The sequence below is a fragment of the Symphalangus syndactylus genome, chromosome 11 (genome assembly GCF_028878055.3).
Source record: "Symphalangus syndactylus isolate Jambi chromosome 11, NHGRI_mSymSyn1-v2.1_pri, whole genome shotgun sequence".
NCBI classification, from domain to species: domain Eukaryota; kingdom Metazoa; phylum Chordata; class Mammalia; order Primates; family Hylobatidae; genus Symphalangus; species Symphalangus syndactylus.
This window is the reverse complement of record NC_072433.2, coordinates 45,831,736-45,851,980: the sequence shown is the minus strand read 5'-3', so window position 1 is coordinate 45,851,980 and position 20,245 is coordinate 45,831,736. Positions and strand designations below refer to the sequence as shown.

At 40.7% G+C, this 20,245-nt stretch overlaps 1 protein-coding gene across 2 annotated transcripts in view; it reads left to right on the top strand.

Moving 5' to 3' along the window:
- The window catches only part of LOC129492617 (ankyrin repeat domain-containing protein 26-like), a 107,477-nt gene that overhangs the window by 19,407 nt on the left and 67,825 nt on the right, over positions 1-20,245 (top strand). For both annotated transcript variants that reach the window (XR_010114216.1, XM_063611899.1), the window contains exons 7-8: positions 11,487-11,517; positions 14,292-14,364. Coding sequence is in view for 1 of the 2 variants with exons in the window: in XM_063611899.1 (XP_063467969.1) it covers positions 11,487-11,517; positions 14,292-14,364 (104 nt within the window). In the remaining variant the exon portion in view is untranslated. The remainder of the gene's footprint in view (positions 1-11,486; positions 11,518-14,291; positions 14,365-20,245) is intronic.

Genomic DNA, 20,245 nt, shown 5'->3' with positions numbered 1-20,245 from the left:
GAACCAGGTGGGGGCCGGGTGCGGTGGCTCATGCCTGTAATCCTAGCAGTTTGGGAGGCCGAGGCGGGTGGATCACAAGCTCAGGAGATCGAGACCACGGTGAAACCCCGTCTCTACTAAAAATACAAAAAATTAGCCAGGCGCGGTGGCGGGCGCCTGAAGTCCCAGCTACTCTGGAGGCTGAGACAGGAGAATGGCGTGAACCTGGGAGGCGGAGCTTGCAGTGAGCCATGATTGCGCCACTGCACTCCAGCCTGGGCGACAAAGAGAGACTCTGTCTCAGAAAAAAAAAAAAAAAAAAGAACCAGGTGGGAAATATTTCAGGCCATGTGGTCTCTGCCATATCTACTCAACCCTGCCGTGGTAGTGTGAAAGCAGTCATAGATAATATGTAAGCAGAAGGCAGGACTGACCTCCCATAAAACTATTTACAAAACCATTAGGCAGGCTGGGTTGGACCTGCGGCCTGCAGTTGGATGACTCCTCATATGGAGGATAGATGGAAAGTACCACATAAAGAGACTGGAAGCCAAAGGAAGCTTTTGCAGTAGCCAAAGCTATAGCTTCCTTGTCACCAATCCTTGGACTTGCATCAATCCATTATGAGGGTTTCACCCATCCATGGTGAAATAAATGATGTTAGAAAGCTACTTAGTAATTTTAGGATTTTTTTTTTTTTTTGAGACAGAGTCGCGCTGTCGCCCAGGCTGGAGTGCAGTGGCGCCATCTCGGCTCACTGCAGGCTCCGCCTCCCGGGGTTCACGCCATTCTCCTGCCTCAGCCTCCCGAGTAGCTGGGACTACAGGCGCCCGCCACCGCGCCCGGCTAATTTTTTGTATTTTTAGTAGAGACGGGGTTTCACTGTGTTAGCCAGGATGGTCTCGATCTCCTGACCTCGTGATCCGCCCGCCTCGGCCTCCCAAAGTGCTGGGATTACAGGCGTGAGCCACCACGCCCGGCCGCTACTTAGTAATTTTAAAATGTTGGTCTTTCTCTTGGTTTTTGCCTTTTTCATTTGTTTTGCTTGTTTTTTTATTTAAGAAATAATATTAATAGTTGGTAGTCTGTAAAAGCCAGTTAAGAACCAGTGGTAGTGGAAATATAAAGCAGAGGCAGAGAAGAGATAGAGATAATACGAGTTAGTGATTAATTGGATATACAAATTTAGGGCACAGAGAGAAATCTCAGATGACTTACGGGTTTCCAGGTCATGAACTAGCATTTAACCTGGACATGAGGAAGGAGTAGGAGATTAGCAGGTGAATGGAGAAGAGCAGCAGATCAGCAGGAATGACTAACCTCTTTCTGTGCTTGTTGAGTTAAGTGGAATATTCATGTAGGATATTTTCAGTAGGTAATTGGATTTTAGGCATTTCTAGCTGGAGGTAGAACTGAGGTTGGAGATGCAGACTTGGAATAATGTAGGCAAAGTCATAGATCTGAATGAGCTTGTCCATGATAGGAAAGACGTGAATAAACAGAAGGCCAGTGGCAAGATCCTGGGAATATCAACATTTCCCAGAGGAAAAGAAGTTAGTAAAGAAGCCTGAGCAGTGGCTAGAGAAAAGTAGGAGAGGTTATCAGAGGATGAGGTGTTGCAAAAATTTTAAAAATATGAGAATTTCAAGGAGGGGGAATATAAACTCTAACAAGTAAGATTACTAAAAAGTAAGTTAAATTAATATTTTAAAAGCTCTTTGGTGGTACCCTCTTCAAAAGAACACTTTTAGAGTTGTAAGTTCTGCTATTTAGGTACATGGTACTTCCAGTGTTCAAGTCTGGAAGAATACACCTACCACGATCCTACCTAATTGTTTTGTAACTGCAGCAGCTACCTACATAGAGTCAGGCCTAGACTGGTGAGTGCCAACATTTTCCCAGAATTGTCAGAACCTAAGGGTCCACATGAGGAAAAGTGTAATCTTTCTTATCTGGTTTTTGGGGAAATGCTTGTTTTGTACTCAAACCCTTGATAAGCTCTTCTGGGTGTGTTCCCAAACAAAAACCTGACAGCAACAACTGGAAGCCATTATCAGATACTCATATCCTTCCTCTGACATGGAATCAAAATACAGCCATGCTTTGACAAAATTTTAAGTTTTGATCAGAAATAGTTTACAGATCAGCAGTTTGGATTTCTTTTAAATGATTTCTTTTAAATATTTTATTGTAGAACACTAATGTAATACCGCAGAAAAATATGAGGTGATATGCTGTACATAGTAGTTCTCAGCATTTTTGGAATTCTGGTGACATCAGTAGGGAAGTCAGTACCTGACTCTATTTATTAGTGTAATTTTGTTTTCAGTTGCCCTCTTGTGATATCTCTGCTTTCACTGCTTCCCTTTGAATTTCATCCCTAAACAAAGTACTATTAGAACACATTTCTAACATATGTATATTTGACAAATGTCTATTATTTGATTTTAAAAGAATTGGCTCCCTATCCTAAAGTATATATGGTATTCTGTTACTTTCTAATGCTAAATAAACTTCTTTATATCTGCACCACAATGACAGGGTGACTGATGATGGTCTGCCGAGATTTTAAGTGTGTCCTGGATTGTCAAATACAAATTGTTTTATTTCACACTGTTTTAAATTCTTTTTTTTTCTTTTTTTTTGCACACAAAACAATAAACATTTTCTAAAAATACATACAAACAAAAAGATGCATATCAAACACATTAGGAAGGTTGCACATGGGAAGACAGGGAATAGAAATGGGGAGTGGGAATTAAAGAAAATGAGAGAGGGACTTTGTATGGATCAATGATAATAACTCAATCCTCTATTTGACAAAGAAGAAGGAGAAGGAAGAGGAAGAAAAAGAAAGTGGGATAAAGGATCAGAAAGGGAGGAAAATAGAAAAAATTAGAGTATGACTCCAGGGTAGACCTGTTTTGTTGTCACTGGGTTGGTTGGTTGGTTTGTCTGTTGTATTTTTCATATGTTTTGCCATGTTGGCCAGGCTGGTCTCAAACTCCTAGCCTCAAGTGATCGACCCGCCTCAGCCTCCCAGAGTGCTGGGACTACAGGCATGAGCCACCACGTCCAGCCCCCACATTCCTTCTGGCCTCCGTGGTAGACCTCCCAGACGGGGCGGTCTGGCAGAGGCGCTCCCCACATCCCAGACGGGGTGGCTGGGCAGAGGCGCTCCTCACTTCCCAGACGGGGCGGCCGGGCAGAGGCGATCCTCACTTCTTCCCAGACGGGGTGGCCGGGCAGAGGCGCTCCTCACTTCCCAGACGGGGTGGCCAGGCAGAAGCACTCCTCACTTCCCAGACCGGGCAGCCGGGCAGAGGAGCTCCTCACTTCTTCCCAGACGGGGCAGCCGGGCAGAGGCACTCCTCACTTCTTCCCAGACAGGGCGGCCGGGCAGAGGCGCTCCTCACTTCTTCCCAGACGGGGCGGCCGGGCAGAGGTGCTCCTCATTTCCCAGATGATGGGCAGCTGGGCAGAGGCGCTCCTCACATCCCAGACGATGGGTGGCCGGGCAGAGGCGCTCCTCACTTCCCAGACGGGGCGGCCAGGCAGAGGTGCTCCTCACTTCCCAGACGATGGGTGGCCGGGCAGAGGCGCTCCTCACTTCTTCCCAGACGGGGTGGCTGGGCAGAGGCGCTCCTCAATTCTTCCCAGACGGGGCGGACGCATAGAGGCGCTCCTCACTTCTTCCCAGACGGGGCGGCCGCATAGAGGCGCTCCTCACTTCTTCCCAGACGGGGCGGCCGGGCAGAGGCGCTCCTCACTTCCCAGACGATGGGTGGCCAGGCAGAGGCGCTCCTCACTTCTTCCCAGACGGGGCGTCCGGGCAGAGATGCTCCTCACTTCCCAGACGGGGTGGCCGGTCACAGGCGCTCCTCACTTCCCAGACGGGGCGGCCAGGCAGAGGTGCTCCTCACTTCCCAGACGGGGCGGCCGGGCAGAGGCGCTCCTCACTTCTTCCCAGACGGGGTGGCCGGGCAGAGGCGCTCCTCACTTCCCAGACGGGGCAGCCGCGCAGAGGCGCTCCTCACTTCCCAGAGGATGGGCGGCCAGGCAGAGACGCTCCCCACCTCCCAGATGGGGCGGCGGCCGGGCAGAGGCTGCAATCCCAGCACCCTGGGAGGCCAAGGCAGGCGGCTGGGAGGCGGAGGCTGCAGCGAGCCAAGACCACGCCGCCGCACTCCAGTCCGGGCAACACCCAGCACCGAGTGAGCGAGACTCCGTCTGCAGTCCCGGCACCTCGGGATGCCGAGGCGGGCAGAGCACTCGGGGTCAGGAGCTGGAGACCAGCCTGGCCAACATGGCGAAACCGCGCCTCCAGCCAAAGGAGAAAAAGCAGGCAGCGGTGGTAACGCACGCCGGCAATCCCAGGCAGCCCGGAGGCTGGGGCAGGAGAATCACGGGAACCGGCGGCAGGGAGTCTGCAGCGAGCTGACTAGAGTCCAGCCTGGGCCACAGAGGCGCCTGTAGTCCCAGCTACTCGGAGAGGCTGAGGCAGGAGGATGGCGTGAACCCGGGAGGCGGAGCTTGCAGTGAGCTGATATTGCGCCACTGCACTCCAGCCTGGGCGACAGAGCGAGACTCTGTCTCAAAAAAAAAAAAAAAAAAAAAAAAAAGAAAAGAAAAAAGAAAAGAAAGGAGGGAGGAAGGAGGGAAGGAAGGAAGGAAGCTATTTCACACTGTTTAAATGTAAAATGATTTTCTGGAATTACATTTCTTCAGAAATTAGTAACTGTGATTTAATTAGATTATGTGGGCAATCAAACTATCACCGTTTTAGTCATCTATATACAAGATAACTTTCTTCCCCCTTCAATAAGTTAAAAGTCCTGTTGATCCTTAATAATCAAATTCACTATTTGGCAGGAACAATGAAAAACTCATACTGCACTTTGGATGCATTTTTTGGGCATTTTGACTTGTTCTATTAAGAACTGACTTTAATAGGTAAAAAAATTTTTTTTTTGTTTTATAAAAAATGAAGAAAAAGATTGAAAACAAAACATAACTCTATGATCAGTAGTACGGTATTATAGTATATCTGATGGCTATATGTTATTCTGCAATTATCACAGTTACCTGAATGATACACAATCTTTTATTTATTTATTTAGTTTTTTTTTTAAGAAATGGGGTCTCACTATGTTACCCAGGCTGGCATGCAGTACCTATTGACAAGCATGACTGTGGGCTTGAATTCCTGGCCTCAAGCAGTGCTCCTGCCTCAGCCAAAGGAGCAGCTAGGACTACAGGCATGTGCCACTGCACCCAACCAGATGCATGATCATTATAAAAATGAATGAAGCCCTGCTGAGTTAGAGAAAATTAAGATGATCTTTTAAACACTTTCTCTAGAAACTTTTATATTGTAGAACATATTGTGAATCATCAAGGTTTCTAAATTTATTCTGGTCAAAATAGGATTGTTGCTTGTTTCACATTACTTTCTTCCATCATTGTTTTATGTATTTGTTGATACCTTTCATCAAATGTTTATAGAAATATAGGAATCTGAAAGGCAAATATGAAAAAATAAAATAAATTAGGGACAGATGCTCTGCAAAATAACCTTCTGATTGTAGTTACATATAACACATCAAATAATAAAAATTTTCTATGATGCAGTTGTTTCAGAGACTCCCAAGACCACCTCAGGTTTGGTGATTAACTGAGAAGGACTCACAGCTCTTAGCAAATATTCATATTCAGGGCTTTGATTTTTTACATTTAATACAATAAAATGGTACAGAGAAAAATTTGCAAAGGGAAAAGGTGCATGTGGTGAAGTCTGGAGGAAAGCAAACACAAGGCTCTAGGAATCTTCTCCTGTTACCAGGATGTGCTTAATTCCCCCAGCCTCAGATTCTGACAACACAAGTTGTCTACCAGTAGCAGATTCTCACTGAAGTCTCAGTATCCATGTTTTTGATGGAGGCTAGTCACATAGGTATATACCTCACATATACCAAAATTCTAGACTTCCAGAAGAAAACCAGCTGTTCAGAGTAACCTGCATTTGCACAAACAGTTTAGGCACAGCGAGCCACTCTTCTTATAAGGGAATGGTGAGAGCCCTCCCAAATCCAAGGTCCCAAACACCAGCCCAGGGCCATTCTTGTAATAAGGCCTTTCTAAGGATGGTGGTCTCATCTCATGCCTACTGTATAAAATCTTTGCTGTGTGGTAGCTATGGCCCTGGCATAATTTTTGGTGTTGTCTTAAAATTTTATTTTAACAGCATATAATATGATGTAACATAACATGGTACTGGTTTCAGTTGCATTATTCATATTAAGTTGCAGTGCTGCTTACAGTTTTGACATTTGGTGAAGAGTTGGCAGATATTTGTACAAAAATTACTATGGCAATATTAGGTCATTATGATCTGTCCTTATCTGATTAAACTTTCAGTAAAATTGTTGGATAAAATAAGCATAATAATTTTTGATTCAAAATTAAAGTAAAAATTATCATTTATCCTAATTATATGGATGGACCAGTTTTGGTTCATGTTGTGTTAAATCTCTGCTTGTAATTATGAAATAAGATAAAATATTCAATCATTTTTATCCATTTTTTTAAAATTTTATTTTATTATTATTATACTTTAAGTTTTAGGGTACATGTGCACAATGTGCAGGTTTGTTACATGTGTATACATGTGCCATGTTGGTGTGCTGCACCCATTAATTCGTCATTTAGCATTAAAGTATGCGATTAAAATTATTTGCTTTATGTGTTTTTGTATATTTCAATTTGGGAGATAATATTCATATCATATTACTTTGATCTTTATTTGCAATTTTCAAGCTGACTATATCTTTTTATAATATAGGATAATAGCAAGTTCAGGAACTATCTTTTTTTAAATTAATAACTGTATTATCTAACATAGTTTTAGATTCACAGCAAATTGAGAGTAAGGTACAGAGATCTCCCATATACCCCACGACCCCCTGACATGCATAGCCTTCAGCATTTTTAATATCTCCCACAGAGTTCATCAGACTTACAAACCACCCCCATAATTCAATTATCTCCCACCAGGTCCCTCCCACAACACATGGGGATTATGGGAGTACAATTCAAGATGAGATTTGGGTGGGGACACAGAGCCAAACTATATCAGTGGGTATCCTTTTGAATATTAAAAAAATTAAAGTTCCATGGTAATTGAATGTAGTCATTTAAGATGTTCTTTGTCCTTGCTTTTGTTTTCCTTTTATTCGTCAGCATAGGATCTGATGACATATGCTTTACATGCGAGAAAGTGTGATTTCTATAGACACTTGCCACATAATGGGGAGGGTTGGGGAAAATGGCATCACGCGGTACTACACAGTGCTACACAGCACTAACTGGACCATTTTGCTCCATGAGGTGGGTCCCGATAGACTCATTAGCAGTAGGAAGGGATAATCTCAAGAGGTTGTACCTTATAAAACTAAAATCACAAAGTCTTTCATACATCCCTTGCAATGGAATATAAGACCATGTAGTGAATACCATAGGTGAACAAATATGTTCGTCACTGATTCCCTTCCTTTCGGGAATTAGTTTGAACACAGTCTATACTATTATAGCATGGCTCATCTAAACCCAGTTTCTCTGTTATGAGAAATGCCAAGAGAATCAAAATGTTTTGGTTTACATGAAGTGAGAAAGAATTTTTTTTTCTTTCACTAGAGACAGTGATAACTCTTGGCAAATTCGGGTAGCTTGAGTGAGTTGATAATTTTGTTTTTATATATTTTTTATATCAGATAGTACTCCCTGAACATTTGGCACCCCTTCCACACTGTTCCTTCTTAAGCTTCTCTCTGAATAAGTGGTAGGGTTTAGAGTGGGCAAACTCTTAAGGAAGTGATCTTTTCAGTGGTTCTTTCCATGGGAGGTAAAATGGTAAGTAAATTTGAACTTTGTTTGTATCACACATAGGGCAGAGAAATTAGCTAGAACTAAGTAAATTTAACTAGCCTCTTTCCCAGAAGAGGATTAGTGAGAATGAGTACATTGATTTGTCTTGAGCTCTTCTCCACTGGCAGCTGAAAGTGATTTGCAAGAATCTTTGTCTCTGGTCTATTTTCTATGTTTTGCCATAAAACATAGTATGATGCCCATAGACCTAGCTTCCTTGTGATAGGGCATTTTATTCTAAACTAAAGCATTTTAACTGAAGAGTTGGAGAAGCTATGTTGTATGACAACAAAATAAGTACAGTTGTCTCCCTTTATCCATGGGGGATATGTTCCAAGACCCACAGTGAATGCCTGAGAGTTTGCATAGTACCAAACCCTATATATGCAATGTTGTTTCTATACATACATATCTGTGATAAAGTTTAATGTAAGATTTAGGCACAGTCTGAGCTTAACAACAGTAACTAATAATCAAATAGAACAATGACAACAATATACTGTCATAGGAGGGTACCAACTATCCGGGCCAGTGGCATGGCGGTAAAATAATTTACCAAGACAGTTAGAGAAAGGCAGATTCATTACAGAAGGTAGGAAAATATGTTGCAAGAAGGCAATGGGCAGCCTGCAAAAGAAAAGCCTACTGCCAGGGATCAAAGGCTTGCTGGAAATTTTATAGGATGGTTCTTAGGCTGACCGATAATGCCAAGGTAGCAGGGATCTAACTTGCATTCTGCTGTCAGCTGAGGGGTTTGATACATTAAAGTGTTTGATGGTGAGCAGGAAGTTTGTGACTTATATACATTATCTGTGCTGGAGGGCCATATGTCCTGGGCCAGAAAGAAAATGAGACCTATAACTTATTTGGTTCCTCTTTTAAAAAATGTTTTCTGGACCATGAGGAAAGGAAGACATAGCTTATTTGCTTTATCTCTTTGCTTTCTTCTGGCCCAGCCAGCCTGACTCTTTTTTTGTTTTTTCTAATTAGGACTTCACATATGCTATAAAAAAGTTTATACATATATATGTATATATATTCCCTCAAAATATCTTCTTGTACTGTACTCACGCTTCTTCTTATGAAGATGATGTGAGGTGATACAATGCCTCTGTAATGGGGTGAAGTGAGGTGAATGATATAGGCATTGTGATGTAGTGTTAGGCTACCATTAACTTTCAGAAGGAGGATCATCTGCTTCCAGTAATCCTGGATTAATGAGCCTTGATGATGTTGTTGGTTGGATGTCAGGAGGAGATGAAGTCAGTGACTAATGGGCACATAGCATATACAGTGTAGATGCACTAGACAAAGGGATGCTTCATGTCGTGGATGGGATGGAATGGGATGGCTGGAGAGTCTATCATGCTACTGAAAACAGCACACAATATAAAACTTATGAATTGCTTATTGCTGGAATTTACCATTTAACATTTTTGGACCATGGGTGATGTATTAGTATTTCTCACACTGCTAATAAAGACATACCCAAGACTAGATAATTTATAAAGGAAAGAGGTTTAATTGACTCGCAGTTCCGCAGGGCTAGGGAGGCTTCAGGAAGCTTACAATCATGGTGGAAGGGGAAGCAAACACATCCTCTTTCATACCGCAAGAGCAAGGAGAAGTGCAGAGCAAAGGATAGAAAAAGCCCTGGCCGGGTGCGGTGGCTCACGCTTGTAATCCCAGCATTTTGGGAGGCCGAGGCGGGCAGATCACGAGGTCAGGAGATCGAGACCACGGTGAAACCCCGTCTCTACTAAAAAATACAAAAAAAATTAGCCGGACGTGGTGGCGGGCGCCTGTAGTCCCAGCTACTCGGAGAGGCTGAGGCAGGAGAATGGCGTGAACCCGGGAGGCAGAGCTTGCAGTGAGCCGAGATTGCGCCACTGCACTCCAGCCTGGGCGACAGAGCGAGACTCCGTCTCAAAAAAAAAAAAAAAAAAAAAAAAAAGAAAAAGCCCTTATAGAACCATCAGATCTTGTGAGAACTCACTCACTCTCATGAGAACAGCATGATAACTGCCCCCATGATTCAATTACCTCCCACAGGGTCCCTCCCACAACACGTGGGGATTATGGGAACTACAATTCTCGATGAGATTTGGGTGGGGACACAGCAAAACTATATCAGGTGACTGTGGGTGACTAAAACCACAGAAAGCAAAACCACAGATGTGATGCTGTGAAATATGTATTCGAACTTTGAACCCTTTTCTTGGCATACAACTCCTAAAATCCTTAGAATCCCCACAGTGATGTCCCTTTGTATGTGAATGATTCATTATGGCTGGCAGCCCCTAATGAGCTTCAGGATGGGGGGGCTGGTCACTAGAAAGACCAAGGCATGATTAGAGGGTTAGGACTTCCAGCCCCGACCTCCAACACTCCCAATCTCATGGGAGGGGAGGGGGGCCGAAGTTTAAGTTGATCACCAATGATGAATGATTTAATCAGTCATGCCTATGTAATGAAACTTCTATAAAAACCCAAAAGGACTGGGTTCAGAGAGCTTCTAGATAGCTGAATATGTGGAGGTTCCTGGAGGGTGGTGTACCCTCGGAGGGTATGGAACTCTGCGCCCCTTCTCCCATGCCTTGCCCTGTGCAATTCCTCATCTACGTCCTTTCTAATATCCTTTACAATAAGCTGGAAATGTGAGTAAGTGGTTCCCTAAGTTCTGTGAACTACTCTAGCAAATTAATCAAACCCAAGGTGGGGTTGTGAGAACCTTGAAGATAGTTGGTCAGAGGTTCTGAAGGCCCAGGCTTGTGATTGGTTTGGGGAGGGGGCAGCCTTGGGGACTGAGCTTTCAGCTGTGGGATCTGACACTATCTCCAGCTAGACAACGTGGGAATGGAATTAGAGGACACCCAGCTGGTGTCTGCTGCAGAACTGACTGCTTGCTTATTGGTGGGGATAAATCCCCCCCGCCCGCCAACATTTGGTCAGAGATGTCTTCTGTGTTGGTGATTGCTGTTGTGGTGTGAGAGCAGAGGAAAAATATGTTGAGTGTGTTTTTTTCACACATATCATGGGTATGGGAGCATTACTGTATACTCTGTTCTAACTACTACTAGTTCATTAGTCCAGAAAGCATGTTCTTGAAGTTTGACTCAGTTTGCTAGTGATGCTAGTTAGTCTGATAGGGTTTGGTTAGGATTATGATTATTGTACACAGCAATTCATTTGTAGGTATCACATTTTGGCAAATCCCATTCTCTTTTGCTTTGACTGATACAAAGGAGGAGAAGTAAGAATTCTTAATGTAGTAATTGCCTACCGGTAGTATAATCAATATTAATTCTAGTATAGTCTCAAGGTATGGTCCTAAAGGAATACTTTGTGAAAAAAAAAAGAAAGGTCTAAAGCATGCACAAAAGGGTACATGATTTCTTTTAATGAAGGCAGAGTCTCACTATGTTGCCCAGGCTGGTCATAAACTCCTGGGCTTCTCAAGTGATCCTCTGGCCTCAGCCTCCTGAGTAGTTGGGATTACATGCATGTGCCACTGGGCCCTCTTATACTTTCAATATTCTGTGTTTTTCTATTGTTGACTTAAAATGCATTTTTTTCTTTAATAGTGGATGAGATTCCTGGAAATCCTGTAAAAAGGTACGACTTACAGGTTTTAAAATATTATGTGTTACCTGAGGGAATATAGAGAAAATAAACTAACATCTGTTGAGTGTTGTACTCTGGGGTAGACAGTATTTCATGTGGTTATCTCATCTCATATAGTTATCACAGCAGCTTTGAAAGGTTCTCTGTTATTATAACCTACTTTTTCCTAATTAGCTAACTGTGGTTCAGAGAGGTTGATTAATTGCCCCATGTCCCCATAGTTAACAAGTAGCTGGCCCATGATTTGACTGGCAGCCTGCCTGGCTCCCAAATCCCTTCTTTTGCCCCTCTGCATAGATTGGCAGAGACCTGTACAGCACTGGAATCAAGATATAGGTCCAAACCAGATAAATTCAGAAAGCCAAATTTAGTTAACTCTCATTTATGGTTTTTCTTAGAAGCCTGGTTAGTCTGAGTTTGTTTTAATATATTTGGCAATTTCAGTGGTAATCAGTATCTTGTTTTTACCATCAAATATTTTAGGGCAGATCTCACTTAGCTGTGGCCACAGGAGCATGGGTTTTACATAGACAAGACCAGTCATGTCCTAGAGAGGAATTATTTTATTGTAAGTGAAGGCTATTTATGTTAAGTTTACTTATTATGTTAGTTATATTTAGCATCTAAATAGAGCCTATTTCTAATTGATTTCTCTACTTATTGATCCCTAGTTTAGTTTTCCCTTTAGGCCACTACCGTGCCTAATTCTATGGGCTTTTTTTTAAGAGTCTTTTTTCTTCTTCCATTACTTTTCTATAATCTTTTCTTTAGTTGTTAACTTTCTTCTCTGCTTTCTGTGGTGTTTCTTTTGTTTTATTTTTCCATTTCTGCCAGCTAAGTATTCCCCATTTTTATATAGACAGAATCAAAAGCACACACAACTTCAGGATTTTAAGGAATCTTAGTGACTAATCAAAATACCCTCTAGTACTTCAATCTGTGTTTAACATTCTGGTGAAGTGGTTGTTCAGATGGAATATCTGAAACTCAAAGAGATTAAGATGACTTATTTGGATATAAGAAGTTGCAGAAATTAGATTTGAACTCATTTCAAAGCCCATTACTCTTCCTTATCATCCTGTTAGTGAGTGTTTTAATAATAGAAAGGGAAAGTGGGTCTAGTGAACACAGTGGATGAGCCTAGGAAGGGAATTAGCTGGGGAACCCAATGGAAGAGGAAAAGAATTAAATTAGTAGGGTAAGGCCATGTTTGAAGAGAAATAACACTGGATTGGATAGGAATAAGGCTTTTAGAAAAGAGAAGTGAATATTGGGGTTTATGACAAGTTTTATAAAGATAAATTATAGTAATGAAGAATGCAGGATGTTGGGAGTTATCTAGAAAGGCATGTTTAAGTAGGTGGCTCAAGGGAGTCCTAAACAGGTTGCTGCTCTTTTGTTTGTTTAATTAGAGTGACTGACCAACTTCAAAGTTTCTATTGAAAGATGTTAAAAGAATTTGAGCCACTGAGAAGAGTCTCTATAGCAGATTGAATTGTAGTATTATCTACTTCCACCCCAGCTTATAGAGGGATGGCTCCGAGTCCCTCCAGTACTAGAGGACTGAAGGTTCCTGAACTATATAGATCTGTGCCCCAGAGCACATATCCTCTTACCTCTGCCTCTTTTCCCAATTCACCAATTGTCCTTCCCATTTCCATGTAGGGTAAGGTTGGGGTCAGATTGTCTGGCAAATCAGTCATGGACCTTAAGTTTGGTAGTTGATAACATGCCTGTGCTGGGGGAAGACGACTGAAATTCCATTTAGCTTGTTTTCTAGCAGCAGTAAAATTGAGAGCTCTGTCTTTTGGTCATTTGAGCTCACTCTTTTAGGAATTTGTGCTTTTATTGGCTGAAGATTTAAAGGTTGGAGACTGCCACAGAGCCCTGCAGAAGAGGGATCTGGAAGTGGGAGCCCATAGGGAGGAAGAAATTTAGATAGTTCTTAGGGAAATAGAGATACAACTACCAGGACTCTGTTTTTCCAGGAGTCTCTCTCCTTTGGTATCTGAGTGCCTATGGAGGTTTTTAAGAGCTTAGTGCCTTATGTGGCCCTGAATTTGGCAGAGTCTAAAATCTAAAATAATTAGATTTTATAATTAAGTTTTAGTATCTCCGGGAAGAGTATTTTTTAATGACAATACATACATTTGTCCTTTGACATTCATACATTTAGCTTTCAAGTATTTTAGATGTGTCAGGGAAGATTCTGTACTATTTTAAGGAAAAGGGAAGCAATGGGGGCCTCCTTAAGTGGTTTCCAAGCAGAAGAACCAGGACTGCCATTTTCAAGTGACACAGATTGGTCTTTGAACCAGAGATAGATCATGGAGATGGGACAGTGGATCTTTTTACCTTATTTTAAGTTATCAGGTTTCTTCCAGTTTAGGTAACAAAAAGCTATGTCAGCCATTACTTGGATTTTAAGTTGTGCCTCCAGGACAAATAATTTGTGAAGCCCAATTATTCTCAGGCTTTACCAATATATTAGCTGTCATGATTTGTTTTGGAACTAAGGGCGAGTCTTCGTGGACTGTTCCATAGCTTTGGAGAGGAGGAAGTAGAAATAGGTAATTAAGATCTTTCCCAAAACAGAGGCCAAATTTTAATTATATTAGGAGACATTATTTTAAATACAGATAGCTGACCTTCCACAAGATTTACTTTTTTTTTTGTTTTGTTTTGGGAGGGCACCCAGGTATGAACCTTCAAATTGCTTAAAGAAATGAACACACTCATTTTTGTTGTATATTTTTATTCTAAAGGCTTTTCAACAAACCATCTATTGACGACTCACGACCTATGTCAGCTAATGAAGACTTTGATTTTGATACTGAGGTAAAGAGGTCTCTTGCAAAATTAATTTTCTCATTCTGAATCTGATTTTCTATAACATTTACTCTTGAAATTTAGTAGTAATCTACTTATAATCGTATTATGTTGGTTATGGAAAGTTCATTAGAGAAAACCATTTTATAGAAACATGACTAAATATTTTCGAACATTTTTTACTTTGATAAATAACAAAGACTTGGCACATATGTAGAGGGAGTGGGGGTGAAAAAAGAATGGGCTGGAAAATACATAGTGACAGGAAAATTATATTAGGCAAAGCTTTCTCAGAGCAAATTTGAAATTTGGTCAAGGTTGATTTGAATAAGTATTCTTACTGTGTGTGATTTTTAAGTTATACTAAGATGGCTTTTATAATACTTATGCCTAAATAAATCTTTAATGGATCTAATTACTTATTGTAGTAACCATGGAATCTCCTTGATGCCTTTTGGTTCAAAAACTGTACAGCAGATAGCATATACTTTTCTTTCTTAGACACATTGTTTTAGTATGATATATATAGTTTTTAGGTGTGAGCTTTTTTCCTATTTCTATCCTTGGTTATGTAACTAGACTAAAATAATATTAGAAATTGTGAAAATTTAGCTGGGTATGGTGGTGCATGCCTGCAGTCCAAGCTATTCAGGAGGCTGAGGTGGCAGAATTGCTTGAACCCAGGAGTCTGAGACCAGCCTGGGCAACATAGCAAGAACGTGCCTCTGATTTTTAAAAAATTGTGGAAATTTAGAAATTTACATTTTCTTTCTCAAAATGTTTATTACAATGAGATTCCACTGTGTTTTCTATGTCATTTCATTAAGACTATATTTAAAACTTTTTACCTAATTGAAGAATAGTTGTTTTGTCCAAAATAACAACCAGTTCTAGAAGCAGAGACTCTTAATAACCATATGGTGGGACTTAATTTCAGAATTATTTGTATTGTAGTTCTTAAAAATATCCAAACTAAATCCTTACATCACATGCTGATATTTCCGATTTCAGAAGTTTTTGTATTTATTTAGTAATCATTTAAAAACTCCTTTATTACTATGAGCTACTGGAGGTTAGGGAATTTTTTTTTTGTATCCTGGAGTACTACGAATGAACAGACAAATGCATTTCTATATAATGGAATGTTAGCAATTATGTAATATGCCTAACATATCTAATGAATAAATCCATTCATTTATAAGGTATAGCCTAAATTTATATTTCTTTTTAATATTTAGGATGTATAAATTCAGATGAGTTATATTGAAAAAAGTGTCATAAATAAGAGGAAAATAAATTAGAAATAGATCATCAATAGGAAAGAGGGTTAAAGTGTTAATATATTTTCTAGCATCTTCCAACTATAAGCATAAATTAAGATTTTAGATTTAAAATATTTAAACATTTAAAAGCCCCAACCCATGTTCTACTAAATATATGTTTTCAATCTATATATTACTGCTTAGAATTCTGATTAGTATTTTTCCTCCAAGTAGAAAGTTGATGGAATGTTTCTTTTTCCGTTTTTCTCTCTCTGAGGTAGTAATGTTCCAGCTTTTAGGTAGTGGTAGATGACCATATTTAACTAATTGAATGTCTCGTTTTACAGTATACAATTCAATTCTATGTCACAGAAATGTTTACCAAAAGCTAGTTATAAATACTACTCAGTATTATTGGAAATATACTATGACCCAAAGTCTCTACATCTGTATTTCTCCATGTACCTTACTGTATGTGATGTTTTTCTTCTTTTCCTTGGCTTTGGCTTTATTCCTTGGCTTTCTTTCAAGCTCATACTTGATTGACTGGTCAGGTTATGTCTTTTTGTTTGTTTCTTTCTCCCTCCTCCCCAATCTTTTAAAAATGATTTATCCCAACCTATGTTTTTCCTCCTAGAGCACATTCTCTACAACGTCTCTTCTTTCAATCCATGTGTGTCTTTACTGCCAGCATAGTGTAGCTTTCTATGTAGTAGCTATGTGAGACTTTTATTCATCTATCATTGCCCTACAAGATTTATGCTTTTTCTCTCTGTTTCTTGGAAGGAGCTGAATTTAAACAATCATTTGTCCTTAGCTTTTTGAGAAACAGAATAGAAACAACTCATACTAAAGAATTAGAAAGCAACCCACAACAGCAGCTTAACAAATATGAAGCTGAAGAGGGGGATGAAGGGAAAGAATTTGTTAAAGAGAGGCAAGATAAATGTAAAGATTGAATAACAGAGTCAAGTTGAGTCAGATTATTGTAAAAACACATCAGAAACTGTGGGATTTAATGAGCGCAGGAACTCTTTACATTATAAATTATGATAGAACTTATTTTAAATGCAAATTAAGAAAAGAAAGACAGGTAATAAAAAAATTGCTGAGATTCCTCTGAATGTCTTATAGCTGATTTTTATGAAGAACTGAAAGAAAATATAAGGGTGACTATAGTTAACATTAATCTACTATACATTTGAAAGAAAAGATAACTAAGGTGAGGGGTACCCCAATTACCCCGATTTGATTATATGAATATATCAAATCATCACATTTACTTCAAAAATACGCACATCTATTATGTATCAGTTTTTAAAAAGGAAATTTATATCCTCACATCTTTGAATTTAGCAAAGTTATATCATATATTTGATCTAGTAAAACCTTGTTTATAAATAATGCACAGTGAAATCTGTTTTAGGCCTTATCAGATTTACTATGAATTCTTAATTTTTGACTCTTGCTTCTTGTTTAAGTTTTCTAACTTAGTGTTTGGCATATCCGTGACTTAACTAATTTATCTTACTCTTTCATATAATCTTGATAGCCGTTTTAGATGTTTCTGAGAATAAAGAAAGAAAATAAATAAATACATTATATTTAATCTTTTCATTAGTTAAAATTTCTGGTTATATAAAGGAGGTTCTTAATTGTATCCATTCAGTGAGAAAATAAATTTCAAGGTAAAATCCTCTTAAATAAATTCAGGGAAGAAGATGGAGGAATAGAAATTCCACTGTTCCCCACCACCACAAGGACACCAAGTTAACAACTATCTACACAGGAAAAAACAACTTCATAAGAACCAAAAGTAAGGTGAACACTCACAGTACCTAGTTTTAACTTAATGTCACTGAAAGAGGCACTGAAGAGATTTTTTAAAGTCCTGAATGGCTGACATCACCCCTCCCCCATCCCTACCAGCCTGACATAGTGTGGAGTGTCTCTGAGTGCTGGGGGAGGGAGAACACAGCAAGTGTGAGGCTGTGAACTCAGTGCTGTTCTGTTAGAGCAAAAAGGAAAATTAGACCAAACTCAGCTGATGTCCACCCATGGAGGGAGCATTTAAACCAGCCCTAGCCAGAGGGAAATCACCAGTCCCGGTGGTCTGAACTTGAGTGCCTGTAAACCTTGCCACCGAGGGCTACAGCACTCTGTGTCTCCAAGTAATGTCAAAAGACAGTCTAGGCCATAAGGACTGCAACTCACAGATGAGTCTTAGTGCTGAACTAGGCCAAGAGACAACAAGCTGGCTGGGGAAGATATGCCGTATTGAGACATCAGCTGGGGTAGCCAAGGGAGTGTTGGTATCAACCCTCCCCTAACCTCAGGCTGCACAGCTCGCAGCTCCGATAAAGGCCCCTTCCTTCAGCTTGAGGAGAGGAGAGGAAAGAGCGGGGAGCACTTTGTTTTACATCTAAGATACCAGCTGAGCCACAGCAGCAAGACAGGGCACTGGTCAGAGTTGGGCGGCCCCCATTCCAGGCCCTGGCTCTCTGATGACATTTCTAGACACACCCTGGGCCAGAAGGGAACCCACTGCCTTGAAGGAAAGGACCCAGTCCTGGACTGGCAGTATTCCTCACCTGCTGACTGAAGGGCCCTTAAGCCCTTAATAAACAACGGTGACACCCAGGTACTACATCGAAGGACTTGGGTGAGCCTCTGTGACTTGCTGGCCTGAGGTGAGAGTCAGCATATAACCAGCTGTGGTGGCTATAGGGCAAAATATTTTCTACTTAAGAAAAGCAGAAGGAAAAATAAAGGGGACTTTGTCTTGCACCTTAGGCACCAGCACGGCCATGGGAGTGGGGAGTAGAGCACGAAGTGGGCTCTCGAAGGTCCCTGATTCTAAGACTTGACTCTTGGATGGCATTTTTGGACATGCTGTGGTCTAGAGGGGAGCCCACAGCCTTGAAGGGTGAGTCCCAGGCCAGGCAGCATTTATGACAAACTGACTTTGGAGACCTTGGGCCTTAAGAGAACATAGACAGTAGTCTAGCAATACTTCTCATGGCCTGAGGTGATGGTGGCTATGGGTTGAGGCTTCCCCCAACTCTTTCCATGCCTTGGGACATAGGCCATGGGTTTTCAAGATACAGTGACCAGTGAGAAAGCACCTGTTCCTGCAGCACCTTATGCTGTCCTGGCCACTCAGTGGTCACTACTCATGAGCCTCACACTGCAGCTGTCAGAGATGTGGCAATTTGACAGATCTGCCCATATCCCTAATAAATCACTGATGTTCATCTTTATTACAGCCAGTCTTATAAAAACTGAATTTCATCTTTTTCAAGAAATACAGGCTGGATGTGGTGGCTTAAGCCTGTCATCCTGGCACTTTTGCAGGCCAAGGAAGGTGGATCACCTGAGGTCAAGAGTTTGAGACCAGCCTGGCCAACATGGTGAAACCACATCTCTACGAAAAATACAAAAATTAGCCAGGTGTGGTGACACATGCCTGTAGTCTCAGCTACTTGGGAGGCTGAGGTATAAGAATCACTTGAATCTGGGAGGTGGAGATTGCAGTGAGCTGAGATCACACCACTGCAATCCAGTCTGGGCAACAGAGTGAGACTCCATCTCAAAAAAAAAAAAAAAAAAAAAAAAAGAAAGTTTTTTTCAAAGGGATAATAACAGAGAACTTCTTAAACCTGGAGAAAGACATTAATATCCAAGTACAAGAAGGTCATAGAACATCAAGCAGATTTAACCCAAAGAAGACTACCTCAGAGCATTTATTGATCAAACTGCCAAAGGTCAAGGATAAAGAAAGGATTCTAAAAGCAGGAAGAGAAAAGAAACAACAGCCAATGGAGCCGCAATGCATCTGGAATCTGATTTTTCAGTGGAAACCTCCTTACAGGCCGTGAGAGAGTGGCATGACGTATTTAAAGTGCAAAAATCCTCAATGGAATATTTGCAAACTGAATTCAACAATATATTAGAAAGATCATTTATCACAACCAAGTGGGATTCATCCCTGAGATGCAAGGATGCTTCAACATATGCAAATCAATCAGCATGATACATCGTATCAACAGAACGAAGGATAAAAACCATATGATAATTTTAATTGATGCCAAAAAAGCATTTGATAAAATTCAACCTCCCTTCATGATAAAACCCTCAACTGGATATGGAAGGAGCATACCTCAACAATAAAAGCCATGTATGACAGACCCACAGCTAGTATCATACTGAATGGGGAACCCAAATTTGAGTTTCCTTTAAGATGTGGAACCAACAAGAATGCTCACTGTCATCACTGTTGTTCAAAATAGTACTGGAAGTTCTAGCCAGCACAATCAGACAAGAGAAAGATATAAGGGACATCCAGTTGGAAAGGAGAAAGTCAAATTATCCTTGTTTATAGATGAGATGATCTTATATGTAACAAAACCTAAAGACTCCACGAGTAAACTATTAGAACTGATAAATGAATTCAGTAAGGTTGCAGGATACAAGATAAACATACAAAAATTGGTAGCATTTCTAGATGCCAACAGTGAACAGTATGAAAAAGAAATAAGAAAGTAATCTTATTTACAACAGCTATATGTAAAATTAAATACCTAGGAACTAACTTAACCCAAGAAGTGAAATATCTCTACAATGAAAAG